Here is a 24,233-nt window from a genome sequence, read left to right on the forward strand (position 1 = left end):
TTCCCTTTTGAATTTGTCATAATTAGACATCATCTTGCTTTTTCAGAGGAAGTATCTCAAGATCAAAAACTCAACTACACTAACAGCTTGCTTTCTTGCATTACATTTTATTTTTTCTTCACAAAACATATTATTAATAAAAGGTATTGACATGTCTTGTCATGCAAATCTCTCATTTCTTAAGAAGAATTGTCTGGAAGGCAGTCAAGAATTTTGAATTGCTGACCAAACTTAAGTCTTAAAGCATTTATCTTCATTAATATTATAAAGAGAGATAAATAGATAATTCTTTAATGATCCAACTTAACAAATGAAAAGGAAATAAACATTATAATAATATTAAAGCAAACATTACTTTTTCATCTTCTCCACAGACTGGGATGGGACATTTACATGTTACAAAAGAAGGACTGCGACTGGAAGGAGAGTCAGAATTCTTATACCCTTTGTATGCCAAAGAAATTCACTCTAGAGTGGTAAGTTAATTTTGATAAACCATGCTAAAAGAAACTTAACATTCAGAGAGCCATTAAGGAAATGAATATATATGAAATATTTATATGAATGTATATATAACCCCAGAGGAACTAAGACCTAATTTTTTTCAGGAAGAAGGGTGCTTAGGGAAGTGTGGCTTCCTTTTGAAGGAATCTCATCTACACAACTGCTTTGCATATCAAAAGGAGCTTTTCCAGAATGGCGAGTGGCCACTGTTATGCAAATGAAGTGCCAAATATGCAGATTTGTGCCTCATTTGCATTTTTGATCTGTTGCATTTGCGTGCCCTTTTCAAAATGGAGGGGCCAGTGTAGACGTAGCCTATGTGTAGCAGCCACATGGAGCATCTACAAGGCTTTTTGTCAACAGCTTCTGTCTACAAAATGTATTTTGTGTGTAGAGGCTCTGCAAGTTTTGTCTACAAAACCCCAATTTTGTCTACAAAACTCTTTAGTGTAGGTGTAGCCTTAGAGTGAAGCACCTACAGGAACATTACTCAAAGTTACTCACCTGTGCAGTAAAAATGATTCTTTGAGATTTGTGTTCCTGTGGGTGTTCAAAAACCCACCCTCCTCCCTTCTACTTCAGAGTTTTAATCAATGAGTCTGTAGTAGAGAAGGAACTCATGGGCACTAGTGTTTGTGTGCTGACTAGCCAGATGGCACAACACCAGGAGAGATAGTGCATGGTGCGCTAAACAGATGCTTCTACCAAAGTTCTCTGATTGGCAGTGCAGGGACACAAGCACATCAACAGTGGAGCACTCATATGAACACACATCTTGAATAACCGTCAGTGCATAAGGTGAGTAACTTCTTGGAGGCTTGTTAATTAATGTAACAAGTAACTGCTCTGAATTCAGCATGGCTGGGTGCTGAAGATGTCCCTTATGCTAGAGTAATCGTTATTCAGTATTTAGTCACCATTGGAGCTTTTCCACCATACATCTCTTAGCTGTCTGTGGAGCTGAGGAGAGAGGTTTGGTTGTGCCTAATTTGTTATGGCTGGATCTATGCTTGAGAGTTTTGTCGACAGGAGGGGCCTTCGGTCGACATACCTCAGCGAGCGTCTACACACTTAAAGCATTCTGCCGACAAGGTCTTGACAGAACTCTGCATTTGACTGGATGGTATTAATCTCTGAATATAGTACCGTCGACAAATGTGCATTGTAGGCACTTCTGTCGACAGAGGGGGCTTCCGGTTGTGCGGCAGCACTGTTTGAAGAGCTGCCATTCTGTTTTCTGGCACCAGAGGGCAGTGCAGGCTGGCAGTTCTCTGTTGACAGAGCAAGTTGTGTGTAGGTGGAATCTGTTGGCAGAGGTTCTGTCGAGATTACCCTGTTGACAGAAACTTCTGTCAACAGGTGCTTCTAGTGTAGACATAGCCTATCAGTTTTCTTCCCTCTACCCTAACTCATGGGCAGAGGTGGAGAAAGTACCCAAAAAGTTACTTGAGTAAAAGTGCAACTGCTTTTGGAGTTGGGAGATGTACTTATGTACAAGTTACTGGTGTCCCTCTGGAAAACTACTCAAGTAAAAGTATACACCTGTGCATGTACACACACACATCACATTGTATCTAGGGTGTACTCAAGAATTCAGAAATGAAAGCAGCTGCACTTTACTCAATTAACTTTTGGGGTACTTTTTTCATCGCTACTCATGGGAAAGGACCCACCAATGTAAAATCCATCATTTGATTAGTAATTATATACATACACATATTCATTGCTTTATTAGATGTTGCTTCCTTTAGACTACTATGAATGTTTTATTGATTATGTGTGATTACTATAGTTGCAATCTTTGGGGCTGCTGGGCTTTTCATAGCCTAGGCCAAAAGAATCAAAGGCCAACCACTTACATGGGAGTTGGTACACAGTCACCTAAAATGGAATGTATACATGCGGAATCACTCAAAGGTGGGAAGGAAGCTAAAAAACAGTTACTTACCTATTGTCGCTGGTGCTTTTGGAGACATGTTGTGCACATATAAATTCCACAATACTTCCACATTCCTTCTAAATGTATTTAGTATTTTCACAAACAGAAGAGGGCAACAAGCATGCGCCTTCTATGCTCCTAGCTGGGTGCACGAGGAGAGCAGAGGCACAGATGCTGCCTCAGGGTACTTCTGGCCAAGGTCACTGCATAGTGGGGTGGGGGAAAAGGTAACATCTAAGTCTAACATCAGTACCAGGCAAATTAGTAGAAACAATAGTAAAGAATAAAATTGCAAGGCACGTAGAAGAGCACGAATTGTTGGGCAAAAGTCAGCATGGTTTCTGCAGAGGGAAGTTGTGTCTAACTAATCTATTAGAATTCTTTGAAGGGGTTAATAAACATGCGGACAAGGGGCACCCAGTGGATATAATATACCTAGATTTCCAGAAAGCCTTTGACACGGTTCCACACCAAAGGCTTTTATGTAAATTAGGCGGTCATGGGATAGGAGGAAAGATCCTTTCATGGATCAGGAATTGGTTAAAAGACAGAAAACAAAGGGTTGGAATAAATGGTAAATTTTCACAATGGAGGGGGGTAACTAGTGGTGTTCCCCAGGGGTCAGTCCTGGGACCGATCCTGTTCAACTTGTTCATCGATGATGTAGAAAATGAGGTAAGCAGTGAGGTGGCAAAGTTTGCAGATGACACCAAGTTGTTCAGGACAGTCAAAACCAAAAGGGATTGTGAAGAGCTACAAAAAGATCTCAGCAAACTGAGTGATTGAGCAGCAAAATGGCAAATGAAATTTAATGTGCGTAAGTGTAAGGTAATGCACATTGCAAAAAATAACCCAAATTACACGTACAACATGATGGGGTCAAATTTAGCTACGACAGATCAGGAAAGGGATCTTGGAGTTATAGTGGATAGTTCTCTGAAGACATCCACGCAGTGTGCAGCGGCAGTTAGTAAAGGAAATAGGATGTTAGGAATTGTTAAAAAAGGGATAGATAATAAGACAAAAGATATCATACTTCCCCTATAGAAAACTATGGTACACCCACATCTTGAGTACTGTGTGCAGATGTGGTCTCCTCACCTCAAAAGAGATATATTGGCATTAGAAAAGGTTCAGAAAAGGGCGACTAAGATGATTAGGGGTTTGGAATGGGTCCCATATGGGGAGAGGCTAGAGAGACTGGGACTTTTCAGTCTGGAAAAGAGGCGATTGAGGGGCGATATGATAGAGGTATATAAAATCATGAATGGTGTGGAGAAAGTGAATATAGAAAAATTATTTACCTTTTCCCATAATACAAGAACTAGGGGACACCAAATGAAATTGATGGGTAGTAGGTTCAAAACTAATAAAAGGACATTTTTCTTCACACAGCGCACAGTCAACCTGTGGAACTCCTTGCCGGAGGAGGCTGTGAAGGCCAGGTCTCTATTAGGGTTTAAAAAAGAGCTCGATAAATTTTTGCAGGTTAGGTCCATAAATGGCTATTAGCCAGGGTAAAGTATGGTGCCCTAGCCTTCAGTACAAGGGCAGGAGATGGATGGCTGGAGATAAATCACTTGATCATTGTCTTCTGTTCTCCTTCTCTGGGGCACCTGGCATTGGCCACTGTCGGCAGACGGAATACTGGGCTGGATGGACCTTTGGTCTGACCCAGTATGGCCATTCTTATGTTCTTATGTATACTTCACTGGAGCCAAACCCAGGCTGCAAATTATGGTCTGAGTGTGGGAGGAGGCAGCATATTACAAGTTTGTCCTGGGTCCAAAAGGTATGATTAGGCCTTGCTTCTGGCAAAAGTCTCTGACTCAAGGGCATTGAGCACAGGCATACCTAAAGTGGAATGTATAGCTGCCCAAAAAGTCTTTAAGAACAGTTACTGTAGGTAAGTATTGCTTTTTAGTTTTAGGTCTGATTTTTAACCATGTTTTGTTTAGTGGTTAATTGGTTTCAGGTTTTATTGTCTACTGTACTGAAGTATATAATGAGTACTGCTCCATAATTTGTCACCTGCTTGATTGTAGGCCACTTTGACAGAACAGCCAAACTAATTTGCTGATTTTGTTTTATTTATAACACAGTTTTATTTTTGTATTAAATGCAATTCTGTTCTGACACTAGACCCTCTGGGTCTACCATATTTAAAATTAAGAATGTGTGTGTTTGCAAGGTGGGAGCTTTGGATGACAATGTTAGTGTTATACATCTTTCATCATGATTCATTGTTTTACTCTGGACCAGTTTTCTGGAACTCAAGTGGTAAGCTATTTTCAAAAGATAAATTGACAGAAAATTCCATCTGTGGGGCTCATATAGATTTTAGTCACGTTAGGACTACACTTTTTTAAAATATTGTTATGTAGTTTGAACAAGGAGATTTTGTTTATGCTTTAATTTAAAAATAAAGATTCTGGCAAGAAAAGAAAAAATGCCTCAGACCTCTAATGTTATGTCATTTCAACAGACGACTTTATCAAATTTTCACCAAGTCTTTCTAGCTATCAGGTTGTAATAGTTTCTTGGTCTCCTACAAGGAGAGAAATCCATATTAATTGTATGCATTGATTCCCCTTAGATAGTATATTATTCACAATATGAGTCTCAGATTTTATATTATACTATTTTGGGGAATTGATAATAGCTTTTCAGCATGTTTTAATTGTAGGCTGCTGCCATCTCCAAATATATCTATTTCATTTTCTGTTTTAGACTGACTGAAAGTGGAGAACAAACTGTGGAGGTCATAAAAATGCTATATTAACTTCTTCATCTAACTACCTCATTTAGAAAAAGGTATATTTGGGTGGAAAGCTTGGCGTAACTATTTGTGGATAGTAACTGACTGTTGGGGGTAGTCCAAATGAAGAATTTAGGGAAAAGGGACGCTGGATCTGGAGATTTGGTTAGAATGATCATATTGGTGAGAACCAGTTCCAAATCTGAATATATTCATGGTTCAAAGAGTGTTTGAATCAAGGATTGTAGTTTGGGTCCATCTCCGCTGTGCATGAGTATGTTGAATGCCTATTCAAATAATTAGGTTTTCTGGGTTTTGTTACATCTGTCAACTACATGATCACACTAAACAATCTATTGCACTAAATCTGAAAATCTTTCTTGGTTCTGTAGGATTCATCACTACTTCTACAGTCTGTTCATAATGTGACTCTGAATGCTCGCAATTCAGATGGTGAAGTCACAGGCAGATTAAACGTGGGTAAGTCTAAATTATTTTCCTTTGTTTAATATTTGTTTATTTTAATGAATATTTATAAAGCCTGAAGACATGCTGCTTGTTCATTATGATAGCATTTGAATATCCCACCTGGTACACCATTTATACTAAGCTCATACAGGTTGCACCTCCTTGGTCTGGCATGGTTGGGACTTAACAGGTCACAAATGAGAGAATTTTCCAGACCGTGGGAGGTCCAGGGCTTCTGTCCCAAGTGGCCCCTGCCTCCCACTTCTCTGGGACTCCAGGCTCCCTGGGCTGCCACGAGGCTCTGGCCCCCAGTCCCAAACCACCAAGGCTTCCACAAGGTTCTGACAGGCAGGGATCTGAGTCCAGCCCCATGCTGCAGTGTGGGCTTCCACAGGCTCTGTGGCCCCAAGCTCACAGTGAGGCAGGTGCTCCAACCCCGTGCTCTGTTGGGAGCTCCAGCTGCAGGCCCATGCTTTGGCCCTAGCTCTGTGCTCCGGCAGGGGCTCCAGCCCCAGACCTGTGCTCTGGCTCTGGGTCTGGCCAGGCTGCTGGCCACTGCTCTGGCTCCAACCAATGTGGATATGGTTCTAGTCCCAGCCCCAGGACTGCTGGATCACAGATGTTGCCGGACAAGAAAGTACTGGATTTAAGAGGGTCAACCTGTATTTCTCACTTACCAATTAATTAGCAATTCCGTGAACATATAAAGCATTTCTTTGTTGCAGGTTTTTCAGGAAAATCAAGGCTTTGTCTGCCTGTTTTTGTTTCATTGTAATTAGCTTTTAAAAATTGTTTAAATGGTTCTATTTTCTGTTTTTCTTGCACAATCTTTGATATATTTGGTTGTACGCGTTTAAGTTAGGCACTTTTGCGGTATAATTAGCATGACCATATTTCCCTGTGCCGCACACAGAACACCTGGTAAAATTACTCATATTCAAGTTAATTCAATTGCAACTGATCAGAACTTTGCAGTACAAAAGTTCAAATTAGTATCAGGTTGACTGAGCCCCTGCTAAAAAGAAATTTTGCATAGTTGGCATCTTATTATTGCCTTCTTATCTTTTAGCTTTGCACAGGGAACAGGTCACACACACATTTTGTATACCTCTCTCACGTGGAGGTGGGGTTGACTCCCTGACCTGACCCAACTCCTCCTGCCCAGTGCTCTCTAGCCTCTTCCTGGCTAAGCTCTCAGGATAGACCCATCTCTCCTAGTAACTAGTGCTGCATCTTTGCAAGGCAATGTGTGATGCACACATAGGCTGTGTCTACACTAGCCCCAAACTTCGAAATGGCCATGCAAATGGCCATTTCGAAGTTTACTAATGAAGCGCTGAAATACATATTCAACACTTCATTAGCATGTGGGCAGCCGCGGCACTTCGAAGTAGGCGGGGTCCTTTTGAAAAGGAGCCCTATTGGAGGCACATCAATTTCGAAGTCCCCTTATTCCTATGAGCAGATGGGAATAAGGGGACTTTGAAGTAGGCGGGGTCCTTTCGAAAAGGAGCCCCGTCGGGACGAGCTGCACGGTGGTGAGCCGCGTCAATTTCGAAGTGCTGCAGCCACCCGTATGCTAATGAAGCGCTGAATATGTATTTCAGCGCTTCATTAGTAAACTTCGAAATGGCCATTTGCATGGCCATTTCGAAGTTTGGGGCTAGTGTAGACATGGCCATAGGGTCACAACCCCCCCCCGCACCAATGTCTGTCCTGGTTCACACCAGAACATGGCAAGCAGCAGCCTTTTGGCACTCTGTGGGAGGGAGTGGATGGGTGCTGCTGCTGGCCAAAAGTAAGGGTATAAGTAGTCATGACCTGGTCTGTTTTTTCCAGAAATCATCTCTTCCCTCCTGCTTCCCCCCACCTATCCCACCACTCCTCTGTGGCTGGAGGCAGCTTATCCCTTCCTGCCTGTATATGGTAGAACAGCAGCTAACACTTCCAAGCTGCTGCTGACCACCAGCTTAACCCAGTTACTTCCTGTCCCCTAACTACAGCATGGACAGGAAGGGGTAAAACCCTAAGGATGCATTTTGCACAAAGGCCCAGGAAACCTGACAGCAGAGGCTTCAACAAATGTGACTCAGCAAGTGAGGGTGCCTTGGGGACGGAGCAGCCTTGCACTCACTGGGGACAGGACCTAGGATGGGGGCAACATGTGAAGAGGGTGCTAAGTGCCCTTGCCTGGGGGGCCCACAGGTTTTGGGTGCGAAAAGGGCTGAAAACAGCTTCCTCTCTGCCAATCCGGAGCTTAGCTGAAGGGTGGAGAAGCTTCACCAGGCCAGCACTGTTTAGGGCTTTGAGATATGCAGGGCTTGGCTCCTCCTGGCCAGTGTCTGGAGCCAGAGGTCCTTGAACTTTCCCTGACTGGCAGCCCAGCCAGAGGCAGTGGTGGAGTAAGGAATCTGCTAGCCAGGCTGTTGGTGTGCTAAATGATCTGACCAAAGGGTGATCCTCCATACAGTGCTTGGAGCAGGATGCACCCACTGGAGGGCATATAGAGGAGCAGTGGGGTGGGGGAATTGAACTGGCACAAAAGGGAGAGGACAGTGAGAAAGGAAGGATGTAAAGAGGTAGTGGGTGGGCAGCAGAAGTGACACATAACTAGCCACTGCCTGCCAATATTCACCAGCCACCACAGCAAGCAAACTGTGTTGTCTGGCAATGGGGCAGTGGGTAGGGTGACCAGCCATCCCATATTAGGTGGGATGGTCCCATATTTGGGATGCCAAAAAGGCCTCCCAACTTATTTTTTAAAAGGGACAAATTGTCCCATATTTAGGCCCTCGGGACTGGGGTGGGGGTGGGGCATCAGCATCCCCCGCTTTCCTGGGGCCCCGGGCTGCGGGCACCCACAGCCACTGCTTCCCCAGGGCTCTAGGTCAGGAGCACCTGTGGCCGCCGCTTCCCCACAGCTGAGGTTGGGGGGTGGGTGCCAGCTCCCCAGGGCTTGGTGCGGCCAGGGGGAGCCACCCCTCCCCACATATTTCTCTGTCCCGTATTTGGAACAGCAAGATATGGTTGCCCTAGTGGTAGGTGGGGAGGGGGAATCCCTCAGGGCAAGATCTGGCACACAGCAGGAACTGCACTGATGGACCAGCAGGAGGAGCAGCTGGCCCTGCCAGAGAAGCTTTGCCAGACCACAAGCCTTGCATACTCAACCCCATTGTCAGCCATTGCCTACCCACTGTTGGGCGTGTGGGTGGAAACCAAGGCTCCCGACCGCAGTAGGACCCACCAGTGCTGCTGAGAGTGGAGAAACAGAAAATATGGAACAATTTGCCCATTTAAAAAAATTAGGGACATTTGCAGGAAAGAATAAATGTAGAACTGTCCTTTTAAATACAGGACATGTGGACAAGCGGGATCCAGTAGATATAGTGTACTTAGACTTCCAGAAAGACTTTGACAAGGTCCCTCACCAAAAGCACTTATGTACGGTAAATCCTTGATTTAATAGACTAATAAGAGGAAGGGGTGTCCGTTAATGCCAAAAGTCTGTTAAATCCAAGTGGTTATACTGTATGACGATGTATTGACCTTCCCAGCCCATCACTCACTTCTGTCCTCTGCCCTCTCTCTTCTCATCCCATTCTTCCCCTCACACCTCCATCTACCTCTCCCAATTACTGGGACAGGAGGTGCACTCCAGCCTGGCTCCTTCCACTTCCTGCAGCTCTGAGTGCACTGAGTGCCACTGCTCCTCCAGCCCCTGGCTCTGAGCTGCATGTGCGAAGGCAGAATATGGCTGCCACCCCCAGCCTTCCAGTGGCCAGGCACCAACATGCTCCATGCACATGGGGCTAGGGGAGGAGAGCTCCCATGCCCTGCTGCAGCTCTCCCCTGCCCCAGATCCTCTAACCAGAACAGTACCATCCACTCCGGTGGCCCTGGCAGTTCCTCTGGCCCTGGCATCCCTAGACACTCCTGCAGCCCCAACCATGTTGTTGACCCTGGTGGCCTCAGCCGCTCCTGAGGCCCCAGCCATTGCAGCAGCCACAGCTCTGGCGGCTCTGGTGAGTCACCAGCATTTATTTGGAGGCAGGGGTTGGTGGACAGCGTCCACTATTTCTGAAGTTGTCGTGGGATAAATAAGAGGGAAGATCCTTTCATGGATTTGTGAACTGGTTAAAAGACAAGGGGTAGGAATAAATGGTAAATTTTCAGAAAGGAGAGGGGTAACTAGTGGTGTTTCCCAAAGGTCAATCCTAGGACCAGTCCTATTCAACTTGTTAATAAACAATCTGCAGAAAGGGGTAAACAATGAGATGGCAAAGTCTGCAGACAATACTAAACTGCTCGAGACCAAAGCAGGCTGTAAAGCACTTCAGAAAGATCTCACAAAACTAAATGATTGGGCAACAAAATGGCAAATCAGTCTGACACCAAAGGACTGATTAACAGCTAGTGTCTCCATGGGTGCTCCACGCTGGGTGTCTGTGCATCCTCATGCTGGCGCTTGGAGATTCTTCAATAGCCGTGGTTTTCCATGCTGTGCGTGCTCAGTAGTACATCCTTATGCCATCTGGTATGCATGCGGCATGGGCCCCTCTGATTCCTTCTCTACCATCCTCATCTGTAGATGGAGCTTTGACCTCTCTCTCTCTCTCTCTCTCTGAAAGATAAGAAGAGTTAGTTTAGTGTTTTATACCCTTTCTCCAAGTTATTTACCCTGTTAAACATTCTTTTAACACACACAGAAAAGTTTTAGATGGTTTAGTTGCATTAGAAATAGTTGCTGCATCATCACCATGTTGATCTCCCTGGGCTTTAAGCAATTCATTATGTACAGAGAAGCCACACCAGCCTCCAACGGCCATGTTTCCTGCATCAAGTGTTTGGGAGAGGGTCGCCAAACCCAGTCCTTCATCCGTTGCTCCAGCCTCACAGCAAGGGCCAGGAGGGACCAAGCCAATAGGCTCACAACTTCTCTATGAAAATTCCCTCCACCCACTGGCCCCAGAGCAGCTTTCCACAAAGGAACTGGCATAGGAGACCAAGGGTGTGGACTCTGTGCGTCCTTCTATCAGCAACCCATCCGTAAGGGCAGACCCTTCTCCAGCATGTTCCTGGCCTCTGGCACCATCTTCATGGGCTGGGCCAGTTGAAAAGACTCCCATGATGTGCCCTCCACCATCAAAGCAAGCACCACTGAAGAAGGTGCACTCAGAGCCGAGCTGTCAATGTTCGGCACTTCTGATGCTGTTGGCACCACTGGAGTTGGCCGCTTCTACTGCAGGGCATGATAGGTCCTCAAAAATTAAGACCCTGCCCTTAGTGCCAGACCTGGAGTGCAAGCAGCACCATTCCAAGTTTCCACACCACTTGCACAAGGCACTGGACTCAGCACTGCCCCAGTCCAGGGCCAAGGCACCGTGCCATTCTCATGCAGTGCCAGAGAAGGCACTGCAGTGACACTGAAACACCGCTTCACTGAAGTCCCTGGCACTAGAGTGTAGCAAAGCATCTAAGTGGTGCTATAAAGACTCAGCACTGAGAGAGGGCATGGCACCAGCGCTGGCACCACCTTACTTGCTGTACCATATGTCCCTGGTTCTGTGTATGTGCCTATGTTCTTCTCAACGCTCAGGGTTCTTGCATAGCTTGGGGACCAAACCACCCACCCTGGGAAGAGCTGGTTCTGATTGCAGGAGTTTTCTCATCGCAGCACTCTAGCCCCAGCACTCCAAATGGGAGGGGTGTGCCACCCTCCCTGGCCTCCCCACAGCCGCATGCACCCATTGTGGTTTGCGCACCACTAACCATACCCTCATGAACCAGCACCTCAGTGGTCACCTTGGCAGGCATGGTTGCCCTGCTCCCATGCTCCACCAGCACCATCTGTGGCGTCTAGGGACTGCCCCACATTGCTACAGCCCCCCATGTCGGTGACATGTCCACCATCACAATATGCTGGGACTGAACATTGCAGCACAAATTAGGCACACACTTTTATATATATATATATAAACATATATGTATGTTCATAACCCCAAGCTTTCACAAAATAGCTTAACTATTTTTTTGTTGCACAGTAACATTCTGTACCATCAGTTTAATTAACAGTTTATTCTTTTGGGAGAGATGTATTTTGTCATCTAACCCACGCACTGTCCCCAACAAAAGTCACCTTGCAGTGTGTACACACTCATTGTTTGGTGGACAAAATGCAATTTTGATGACAAAACTTGGTTGTGTAGACAAAGCCTGTGTGGCTAGTATTGCAAGTCCCAATGGATGATTTTTTGCCATTCCAAATAAAATATTAAATATTTTTCAACTAATTTTATATAATTTAAGAAAATCATGATAGGCAACATTTGTGAAATGTGGGAGCAGAACTTCACTTGTTGGGAAAACAGCTGAGGGGGTTGTTTTATGGAAGAACTTATTGTCCCAAAAAATGAGAATATTGCAAACCTATCAGTAAGTCATTTCTGTTTTTCAGTTAAGGAAGTGATGTTACACCTATGTTGATCCAAGACACTTAGTAATTTTAAGACCAAGGAAATGAATGCTTGGCTTCACCAATGTATAAGCTGCTGTAAACCCAAGCTTAAAAGCATGTTTCCAGACACACTTTTAAACAACAGAATTAGTTTATGTAAATAGATCCATCTATGTTGGAAATTTGTATTTATATTATCTCCCCCATCACATGGGCTGTGGTTACACTGACCCAAACTGCTGGCAGCAGTATGCAAATAGGTGGTCTCGAAAATTCAAATGGCCGGAGTCTGCCAACAAAGGGTGGGTTTTGCCAGAAAAACCATATTTATGCATTTTCTTTTTATGCTGGCGACCATTTACATTTTTGAGACTGCCCATTTGCATACTACTCCTGGTGGTTCAGGTCAGTGTAACCATAGCCATAGTATCTAAGGAGTGCACAATTCCTAAATGTGTTTAGATGGTTCACTAAGTTGATAAAATTTGATTTTGAATAAACTAATGTTAGATGGTTGATTATTTACATGTAGACTGTAAGCAAAGAAACTTGATGAAAGTTCCTTTAATTGTTTATTTTGTCAAATATGTTTTTCAGGACCTAAAATGGTAGAAGTCCATGGTCAGCAATTTCAGATCAGCTCCATAGATGGCAAGCTGCTTTTTACAGTAGATGAAAATGAGGTTGCAGTTGGTACAGATAAACTTCGAGTTACAGGTTTGCAATAGACATTTAAAAATACTTTAAAAATGTGTTTCCACATAAATAAAGCAAAATCACTCACATGAGTAGTACCATTTTATTTTACTCTGTTCCATAGTAAACTAGTATTTATATGATCTATTCACCTAACAACATTTTCCAGGTCTAACATGGTTTAAAAAATACATATTAAAGTTCAGTTGGTCTGGATTTAAGTCAGAATAATTCATCAAAGAAAATACTGAAATTACCATGTTAGTTACTATCAATTTCAGTTTCCATATTTTAGAAGCTAATTACAATTGTAATATTTAACTTGTGTTCATTATTAGTATTCTAAAACTTTGAGATCTTAGTTTTAATGGGTCAAGGCAAGTTATTCACTGTATAAAAAATCACAGTAGTAGTTAGCGTACACTTAGCACTTCTAAGAAACTTGTTAAAATATATGTATTGATAAATTATATTTATTTCTGGGGGTTTTGTCTTAAGTTTTTGCTTTCTAACCTAATTGAAATTACAACTTTATTTAACTTCATTTATAACTGTATGCCTAAGTGACATTGAATTTTAATAAAAAGTAGGGTTAGCAAAGATATAAAAGACTGCACAGTTGTTAACTGATTTTGAAAATGTCTGTGTACAAAGTCAGAATCAGTCAGACATTCATTGAAATGACGTTAAAATACGTATTCTACTTGTTTAGTAATCTTCTACTTGGCAAAGACAATTTTTCAGTTCCATAGGTATCTTATAGGCATGTAAAGTTTTATTCCCTTTCACTCCCATGCAAATCAGGAGCATATCAATACAAGTAAATGGAATTGTTCCCATATAGAATCTGTATAAGTGAAAGGAGAATCATGTCCATTATAACAAATTTTAATAAGCCTTTTTTTAGTATATTTGTTCATTAAGTCAGCGTGATCAGTTGTTTACAGAACATGGTGTAATCTGGGGACGCATAAGGTAGTTGCAGGTTTTAAAAACACATCAAGAATTTCTTCTTCAATTGTCCCCATGGGTGCTCCACCTTAGGTGTCAGGCTTGCCCTGGCACCACAGCTCAGAGATCTTGATAGCTGTTTTCAGCTGGACTGCACATGCGCAGGCTCTAACGCACTGTTTCACGCCCTTTCTCTCACATTCATGGTCCAGACTCAGCCAGTTCCTCTCAACCACCAGCAGCTGCAGACAGAGTTTCTACCTTCTCCTCAGCATTGACTGTTGTTCATCTTATCATAGAATCATAGAATCATAGGGCTGGAAGGGACCTCAGGCGGTCATCTAGTTCAGTCCCCTGCTTCAAGGAGGATCAACTCCACTAAGTCATCCCAGCCAGAACCTTGTCAAGCCGGGACTTAAAAACCTCAAGGGATGGAGCATCCACCACCTCTCTAGGCAACACATTCCAGTGCTTCACCACCCTCCTGGTGAAGTAGTTTTTCCTAATACCTAACCTACTCTTCTCCCTCTTCCACTTCAGACCATTACTCCTTGTTCTGCCATTTGACACCACTGAGAACAGTTTCTCACCCTCCTCTTTAGAGCTCCCCTTCAGGAAGTTGAAGGCTGTTATTAAATCACCCTTACGTCTTATCTTCTGTAAACTAAACAAGCCCAAATCCCTCAGCCTGTCCTCATAGGTCTTGTGCTCCAGCCCCTTAATCATTTTTTTGCCCTCCACTGAAACTGCTCCAGCACATCCACATCCATTTTATACTGGGGGGCCCAAAACTGGACGCAATATTCTAGATGTGGCCTCACCAGTGCCGAACAGAGGGGAACAACCACTTCTCTAGATCTGCTCAAAATTCTCCTCTAATGCACCCTGGTATGCTCTTAGCCTTCCTGGCACACTGTTTACTCATATCCAGCCTTTCATCCACCAGAACCCCTAGGTCCATTTCCGTCGTACTGCTGCTGAGCCAGTCGGTCCCCAGCATATAACAGTGCTTGGGATTTGTCCACCTCAGGTGCAGGACTCTGCACTTCTCCTTGTTGAACTGCATCAGATTTCTTTTGGCCCAGTCCTCCAATTTATCCAGGTCACTCTGGATTCTCTCTCTACCCTCCAATGTATCTACCTCTCCCCCTAGTTTTGTGTCATCTGCAAACTTGCTGAGGGTGCAATCCAGTCCCTCATCCAGGTCATTAGTAAACATGTTGGACAACACCGGTCCCAGAACTGAGCCTTTTCTTCTTTTCTTCTCCTTTCCTCCTGGTTGATTATCAGAGATAGAGACTCTTAAAGTTTTAAAGTTGAACTGGTGCATGAAACGGAACCAAATGGTAGATCAGTTCCGGACCATCCAAAGGTGGCACTAATGGTTTCCATACTGCAGCGTTCGGAATTGATGGCCCAGAGTCCAGCGGCACCAGAGGCCTCGGCATCAATCAAGGCACCCATTCCCACAGCACAGACTCCCGCGGCATCAACCCCATCAGCACCGACTTTAGCAGCACCTGGCCATGAATCGTTAGCACCAACTGTACCAGCACCGACTGTCCTGCAGTCTGCTAAGGACTTAATCAACACTACAGATAAAGACCCTAAGCACACCAAGGCTAAGTCCAGATTGAAACACAGGCACACTCCTGAGCCTTCACCGCATTGCTCGTTGCAACCGCCTGTTTCTGTTACCTCACAAATATCTCCAGGCTGGTATTCGATTCCATAGCCATTCTTGCATTCATCGCCACGTTATCACACATTGAGGTCGCCTTCACCATTTTGAAAACCACGATCTCCTTCCTTGTGTGAGGTCAGATCACAGAGGCACTGGGGTAGCAGCCCCTCCATATCACCACCTCCTTCGTCCAGGCGCTCATAGTCTTATTTCTCACACAGGCATGGTTATAGGTACCATTCTCCATACAGATGCTATTTGCCTGCAAAGCATCATCACTATCCTTGCTGTGCTAGATCCCAGGACTAAGAGACATGTTATTGTTCAGAACGAGACATGCATGAGTGATGGGAATAACCAGAAAGGCACTCCATGGCATCCTGGTCTCTTCGCCTGCCTCTAGTACCGCTGCCATCATCAGAGCCTCGGCCTCCATCTCCTCCACCTCAATCTGGGGTAGAGGAGGCAAGTTTTTCTGACACTGACACCTTTCCTAGGCCTCTTCACCAACTGATCTTTCTTCATCTTCATCTGATTAGGCTGTTATTCCTGACAATACATCTGCCCCTTATGATCTCAGAGAGTTTCAGGACTTGTTTCTCAGAGTGGCCAGTACACAAGGTGTTAAACTGGTGGAAATCCAAGAGAGGAACCAAGGGCTGTTAAAGAATGTTAGGCCCCCAGTTTCCTCAAAGATTGCCATCCCCTTGGGTGGGGCCATTGTGGAAGCAGCTGACAACATATGGCAGACCCCAACTTCTGCTTGTGCTTACAACTTATGGCGCACATGGCTGCCACTACTTATGTAGTTCAAAATGCATGCCTGTGGCTTCGATGCATCCAGGATTGGATAGTGACTGTGTACAGACCCACAAATCATGATCTTCACAAATGGATCATAGTGCCAGACAACATCCTCCCATCCTTCTGGTGGCGGATGATACCAGATAATCTACTAGCGGGAGTCCCGTTTCATCGGCCACAGCTGACCGTACTCATAATGGTAGATGCTTCCATAAAGGGATGGGGAGCCCACCTCAATGACCAGTCTGTACAAGGCCAATGGTCCACCACAGAGGCGTCTCTCCACATAAACCTGTTGAGTTCATTGTGGTGCACAACGCTTGCAGACACTTTCTGTCATGTATTTGCGGCATGCCAGTCAACATACTTACAGACAGCATGGCTACGATGTATTACATCAATCGCCAAGGAGGAGCACGCTCCCAGTCTCTGCAGAGGCGATGCTCCTATGGAACTGGTGCATTTGCAATGACATAACACTGGTACCTTCATACTTACCAGGTATCAACAGTACGGAAGCAGATGCCTTGAGCAGACACTTTACACCAGACCACAAATGGGAGATCCGCCATGACATTCTTCTCCCTGTGTTCCAACTATGGGGATTCCCAATCATAGACTTATTTGCTACCCGTATGAATCACCAATGCAAAAAGATATTGCTCCAAAGCAGGTCTGGGGCCAAACTCCCTGGGTGACACATTCTTGATCAGTGGGAGGGGTTCACTACTCTATGCGTTTCCCCCAACAGTGCTAATTCCCAGTGTATACCCCTGGTAGACATCAGATTCGCAAACGAGTATCCATACCACAAAAAGTAATCAACTTGTGAAGGTGAACTCAAGAACAGAACACTAATAGGAGTTCCATTCCACTGTGACCAGCCGTCCTGCTAAATTACAATGGATGCTTTGCTCTTGTCTGGGGAGCACATTACCAACAACATTTTGCCCAAGGCCAATGGGCCACAGAGAAACAAAGTCTGCATATCAACCTCCTCGAACTACATGCCCTCACCAATGCTTGAAACATTTCCTACCTCACATTTGAAACAGGACCGTCTGCATCCTAACAGATGACAACATGACAATATACTACATAAATCGTCAAGGAGGACCCGATCACAATCTCTTTGTGCAGAGGCCATAAAACTCTGGGATTGGTGTATTGGCCACAACATTGTTCTCACAGTGTCATACCTGCCGGGCATGAACAACACCCTGGCAGATGCTGTAAGTCACCACTTCTCTCCAGAGCACAAGTGGGAACTCCACCATAAGGTGACCACACAGCTCTTCCGGATATGGGGCCGACTGGCAAAAGACCTGTTCGCAATGCAAGAGAACATCAAATGTGCTTGTTACTGTTCCAGAGAAAGCAACAGGCACAAGTTTCTAGGGGAAGCCTTTCTCCTCTCCTGGACTACTCACCTCCTGTATGCATTCCCACCTATTCCCCCGATTGCTAAGGTCCTCAGGAAAATGCAGACAGATGGAGCACAAATTATTCTTATTGCTCCAGTGTGGCCCAGACAGATCTAGTTTCCCTTACTCTATCACATGTCTCATCATCCTTACTTGCTTCCCTCCTGTCTAGACCTATTTTCATAGAACAATGGTGCCATGAACCACCCCAGACCACAAACACTCTATCTAATGGTCTGGTTCCTCTGTGGATCCCAGAACGTGCACAACAGTACTCCCAGCATGTGAGAGATGTGCTCCTACAGACAAGCAGATGAGAAAACTCAAAAAACCCTTCTCTCTCAAAGTGAAAGTGATTCTCGGCCTATTCCTCTGAAAGGGGAAGACAAGCGACAGAAGCCCCACTGCATATGGTCATGGACTATATACTCTACCTAAAAGAGAATTCCCGGTCACTGTCCTCACTTTGTATTCACCTTTCAGCAATCTCAGCCTTTCACCCTCCTATGGAAGGCTTCTCAGTTTTCACTCATCTGATTATAAAATCATTCTGAAGAGGCCTACAAAACATCATGCCTCCTCACAGACCTGTACTCCCAGCCTGGTACTTAGAACTGGCCCTTCACACACTCCTGGAACCCCGCCCCCCTTTGAACCAACGGCTATGTGCTCTTTGGCCATGAAAACACTATTTCTAGTAGTAATAACATCAGCTTGAAGAATTAGCGAGCTATCATCTCTGACTGGTTCTCCACTTTCCACAACCTTCCACAAAAACAATGTGGTACTACACCCACATCCCACATTCATACTGAAAGTGTACTCACAATTCCATATTAATAAGCCTAGAATATAATATAATATCTTTCTACCCTAAACCACATGCCTCCCATTCAGAAATCAAACTACACACAATCCAGACATCAGGAGGGCTTTATCCTTTTACATAGATAGAATTTGATGATTCAGGAAATCACATAAGTTATTTCTATCCATAGCAGAGTGATCAAAGGGGCTGCCTGTATCAGCCCACCTCATATCCAGACTCATGTAGTGCACTGTTATTCCACTCAAAACAAACCATTACCAGCATCTCCAAAAGCATATGCTACAAGATCGATGGCAACATCCACAGCTTTTTTGCCTAGTGGCATGAACAGCATGTGCCAGGTCTGGTGTAAGCACAGACCCACTCAGGATTGCTATGAAAAATCTCCATGCTGTGGTGCTGGGTGAGCCCAACACCTATGGTGGAGCACCCACAGAGGGACACATCTTGAAGAATCATTGTTATAACACAAAGGCTGTGGCCACGCTAGCCTTTCATTTTGAAAGCTATTTCAAAATGAGGGGCAATTTCAAAACAAGCTGGAGAGCGACTACACAGAAATTGCTCGTTTCAAAATCAACTTCAAAATTAAAAGGCATTCATTTTGAAGTCGTTATTCCACTCCGTGTTGAGAATACCACCTCCTTTCAATGTTGATTTCTAAATTAAATGTGTGTAGTCGCTCCCTGCCCTCCATTTCGAAATGAAAAGTCCTCCACAGAGCCCGCCCCTCCCCAGAGCACAGAGACACAGAGCTCTATGGCTGTCCAGTGTCTTAAAGCTGCAAGGACACAGAAACCATGTGCAGGAAGCTGAGAATGTGACGGCAGATGTAGGAGCATGAGGTGGCCAGACAACACTCTGAAGCACGCCCAGAAAGCAACACCCCTCTGTGGCCAGACCAGTGGCCCGCAGCCAAGACTCCCAGAATCCCCATGGAGCCAAGGGTTCTGGGCAGCAGGGCTCCCAGGGCTCTGGGCAGCCCCCAAAGAGGAGGGGGGCCCTCTGGCTGGAAGCTGAAGTCCAGGACCTGCTGGCTGTCTGTGGGGATGAGAACATCCTGCTCAGGATGGAGGGGCGGAGGAGAAATGTGGGTGCCTTCACCCGCCTTACCAGCAACGTCACCGCAAGGGGCCACCTCTCTGGACCCCCGACCAAGTCCGCTCCAAAGTGAAGGAGCTGCAGCAGGGCTATGCCCAAGCAAGGGACTCAGCCCACCTGTCAGGGGCAGCACCAGCCACCTTCCCCTACTTCATGGAGCAACACCAGCTGCTGGGACCCAGGGAGGCTGCACCATTCAAGGAGATCCTGGACACGGCAGAGCCAGAGGGGCAGGGCGAGGAGGCCCAGCCAGCCAGGACCCTCAACGGCACCCCATATTGCAGCCCTTGAAGTACCTGCTGGCACTGGCGACAGTGACAGTGACAGCAAGGGACCACTGTACATCGCCGAGCCCTCCGAGGGCCCTAGCCAGCCTACCTCCACCTGGACCTCCCCTGAACCACCTGAGGAACCCTCAGGTAGGACTGGGAATGGGGTGCCCTGGTCATGCGGTGGTGGAGGGGAGGCAGTCCCTGACACAGCTGGCACAGGCCTGGGCACGCATTCACAGGCCAGGGACCTGGGGGTGGCATGGGGCCATGGGATGCCATGAGGGTCATAAACCTGGGAAGGCTGGGGCAGCCACTCTAACGGCCCCGCTTTGATGGACCCCCACAGCAGATGGGCCACTCCAGAGCCCCTCACCACAAGCAGTGTGGTATGGGGGTTGGGGCAAGGCCACTGGCCCACGGTACCCGGACTCATGAGTGACGGGGCTCCACCCTCTCCCCTTATGTCTTCGCAGCCTCGACTTCTGCCAGACACCCCAGCCTTCTGGACGTGCCCAGGAGCCCTGCAGCAGCTGAGGAGTGTGATGGGGCAACGCCTCCCTGGACCAAGCACCATAGTGGGAGGAGCTGCTGCCACAGCTGGGCAGATAATCTGGCAGCAACCCACACGGCTGCATGGTGGGAGCAGAACAGCTTGCTGCGGAATGGCTCTCCGTGGCGCTGGTGACCTGGGACCGGGTGGCTGGGTATTTTGACAGCCTAACTCAGGCCGTCGCCAACTGCCTGGCCCAGCCGCCTGCCCCATGGATGGCCTTTCCCACAGCCCCTGCTTCTTCCCCAGCCCCCGCCGCCCGATCCCGTCCTCTGTCATGGCCTCCCCACCCCAGCATCTCCCTCTTCCCCGCTCCCTATTCCCCAGCCCCCCCCACTTGTCCCTGACCCTGCCTTCCTCAGCTCCCCCCTCTTTCCCAGCCTTCCCCCGCCCCACTTCTGTCCCCCTGCCCTTGCAGCTCTGCTCCCAGCCAGCATGTCCCCAGACAAGTAGCAGGAGCTGGCATGCTGGCTGTGGCCATGCAAGCCCTGCCTGTCCGTGGCCCCCCGCCCTCCTCCTCACAAGTCTGAGCCCCTGGATACCCAAGTCCAGCCCTACCTCCCCGTTCCACCTGCCCCATCCCAGCCCCACTGTGGTCCCCGGAACCCAGGCAGTCGCAGCTCCCAGGGGCCATTGTGGCTCCCAACCAGCCACTCCCACAGAGGATTGAGGCCCCCCACCTCCCCATGTAAATAGTTTACCCCCCCACCATGTAAATAGTCACATGTTGTTTGTTTTCCAAAAGTAACAGTTGACTTTATTTAACAGTGATCTGTGTCTTGCCTGGGGTGGGGATGGTGAGGGGGATGCATGCGCACGGGGGTGCTGTTGGGGCAGGGGTGAAAACGGGGGGTGTAGTGTGGAGCAGACTGGGCCAGGTCACGCCCCCCCCCAGACAAAGGCCTCCCGCAAGGTCTCCTGCACACGCACCCCATTCCAGTGCACCTGGTGACACAGGACCACACCTGGCTGCTCATAGTGTGGCATGGCCTCAGCGGCCCAGTGCGCCACAAAGAGGTTGTGGAAAGCACAGCAGGTGCCCACGACTCTGGGTACTCTGGGGAGGCCTGCCTCCAGGCACGTCAGGAGGCACCTGGAGCACACCTTCAGATGGCCAAATGCCTGCTCAACGGTGTTCCTGCCCTGGTTGAGGCAGGTGTTGTAGAGGTTCTGGCTGTCGTTGTCATGTCCCATGTAGGGACACATTAGCCAGGCCTGGAGAGGGTAGGCAGCATCGGCGATGATGAATGGGGCATGGTCACATCCCCTACTGGCAGCTCCTGTGTGGGGATGTAGGTGCCATCTGCCATCCTGCAGCCAAGCCATGAGTTCCACAAGACATGGGCATTGTGGGCCCTGACTGGCCAGCCCATACAAATGTCCGTGAAACATCCTCAGGCATCCACAAGAGCCTGGAGGATGACAGAGCAGTAGCCCTTTCAGTTGATGTACCGTCCCCGGCTGCGTGGTGGAGCCCAGACGGCGATGTGGGTGCTGTCCAATGCGCCGATGCAGTTGGGGAATCCCAGCTGTTGGAAGCTGGCCATGGCAGTATCCATGTCCCCAAGGTGGATCAGGTGGCGCAGGAGGATCCTGTTGATGATAGCAACAACCTGTAGGGGGTGGAGGGCACAGAGGCCTGTTAGTTTGTCATAGCTTATGGGAAATCCCCCTCCCCAGGGCCCTGCTCCCTGGGACCCCCCCTCCCTCGGACCCCACCATTGGGTGCGTGGTCCCGGGTGCCTTATCTCAAGGAGAATGACCCCAATGGTGGCCTTCCCCACCCAAAGAGCTGCAGTCCAGGTGGCCAGCTTCCACACGGTGATGGCTACTCATTTCTCCAGGGGGATTGCAGGCCACATGCGGGTGTCCTGGTGGTGAAGTGCTGGTGCCAGCCAATGGCACAGCTCCATGAACGTGGCCCGAGTCATACGGAAGTTGCAAAGCCACTGGTAGTTGTCCCACTCCCCGAGGACGATGTCATTCCACCATTCCCTGCTGGTGGGGTATCTCAAGAGGTGACAGTGGGCCTGGGTTGCGGGGGCTGCAGGAGGCCAGCCACATGTCGGGCAGCATGTAGCCTCATATGGCATGTTGTCAGGATAGCCATCAGGCTGGCCATGATGTCCAGGGTGTCCCCATCAGTGAAGTGCTGCAGGTCCATGGCAGGCACTGGTGTGGTGGCTAACCAAGGCTCTGCTGAGTGCTGTGCTGGAGGTCGCATGCTGCAAGCAGCCAGGGTCCTCAGCATGTGCACAGGGTGGGGTGGGGGTGTTTAGGAGGGGCCCCTTAATAGGGCAGCTGGCCCATGCTCCAGGAACGGCTTGTTGGTCAGTTGACCCCGCCCGAGCCATTTCCTGCCCCGTTATTTCAAATAAAGCTGTGGCAGTGTAGCCACTCCATTTTGAAATGGCGGGGTCTCTCTTTGATGTTGGAGATGGGAACGTCGATCTGGGTTTTGTGTGTAGTCGCTTCCTTTTGAAGTGGCTCACTTCAAAGTGACGGATAGGGATTACCCCTTTCGATGTCACTTCCTAGTGTGGCCACAGCTGAAGTGACTAACTTCTCTTTACTTTCATGGTGTCCTGAGCATACCAAAATGAGATAGTAAGATTATCCATGAAATGATTTTTCCTGCCACCTTTGGGTGCACAACAAATCCAACTCCATTGACTTTTCCTTTTGCTGCTGATCCATCCTTCCATTTTTGCTATGACTTCCTGTTTTCTTCTAGTTTAAATTACGTCAAGAATAGCAATATGAATGTGATGCAATTCTTCCAGCAGTGTATCTACCTCATCACTTGAAAGGGATCACACATATATTAATACAAATAGACAGTGTCAATATTGCAAAATTCTTAGCACCCTCTGCCTCCATATCCTCCACTCTGCCATTGTCACTACAGAAGTGAGAGGGGACTGCACAGGACAGAGAGTCATGCTGTATTTTTATAGCGTTCATAGTTTCTACAGCCAAATCATCGTCTGCTGACTGACCTTCTAATCATGAACCTCTCCATACTTTGCTGGGCTGATCCTTGAATGGAAGATACACGGTCCACTGCCAGGACCATACCTGAGCCTTTCCAAGTTGGTAGAACCTGTGAGATCATATGCTCCACTAACATAGCCTTCAAGAGCCCAGGGTCACCTCCATGCCACAATAAAGCAACAGATTAAGCCTTTGTTGAGGTATACCTGTATATGGTACTATAATTCCATGCAACGGCATATATCCTATCTATGATTCAGTTAGATAGGAGGTAAGTAATGTAGACTTACAGGCTATTTATACAGTTGTTTGTGCCCTAAAGTCTTATAAGTACTATATTGATGTCAGGTGTTACAAAGATAATTAGGATAATTAGAAGATACTGTTTGGATTTGTCCAATAAATCAATTGTTTATGTCCAAGAAAGTGAAAATATTTGGTACTTTTTGTCTCTGCTACCAGATTGTTTTTGTTAGAGCAATGCAGAAATATTAGATTAATATTCGGGGATTGCAGTGTTCTTGATCTTATGTTGTTTTTATGATTATAATTCACAAGGTATAATCAAATGTCTATCATTAAGGTTTTAATTGTTAATAGATCTACCTTGATATTAATATATGGAAATTTAATTTGTGATCCTGCAATGGTGTGCAAATCAGTGTACCATTTTCTTACATTTTTCCATGATTCATTTTCCTTTTAGGGCCAGAAGGTGCCCTTTTTGAACACTCTGTAGCTACACCACTTGTCAGAGCTGATGCTTCTAAACATCTTAGGTAAGAACCTCTGTATAAAATATATA

At 46.7% G+C, this 24,233-nt stretch overlaps 1 protein-coding gene across 6 annotated transcripts in view; it reads left to right on the forward strand.

The window, feature by feature from the left end:
- The window catches only part of SGCG (sarcoglycan gamma), a 170,428-nt gene that overhangs the window by 73,392 nt on the left and 72,803 nt on the right, over positions 1-24,233 (forward strand). For all 6 annotated transcript variants that reach the window (XM_074985525.1, XM_074985530.1, XM_074985499.1 and 3 more), the window contains 4 exons: positions 375-476; positions 5,594-5,681; positions 12,721-12,840; positions 24,135-24,207. In XM_074985525.1, coding sequence (XP_074841626.1) covers positions 375-476; positions 5,594-5,681; positions 12,721-12,840; positions 24,135-24,207 — 383 coding nt within the window. The remainder of the gene's footprint in view (positions 1-374; positions 477-5,593; positions 5,682-12,720; positions 12,841-24,134; positions 24,208-24,233) is intronic.

The sequence above is a fragment of the Carettochelys insculpta genome, chromosome 1 (assembly GCF_033958435.1).
Source record: "Carettochelys insculpta isolate YL-2023 chromosome 1, ASM3395843v1, whole genome shotgun sequence".
Classification (NCBI taxonomy): Eukaryota; Metazoa; Chordata; order Testudines; family Carettochelyidae; genus Carettochelys; species Carettochelys insculpta.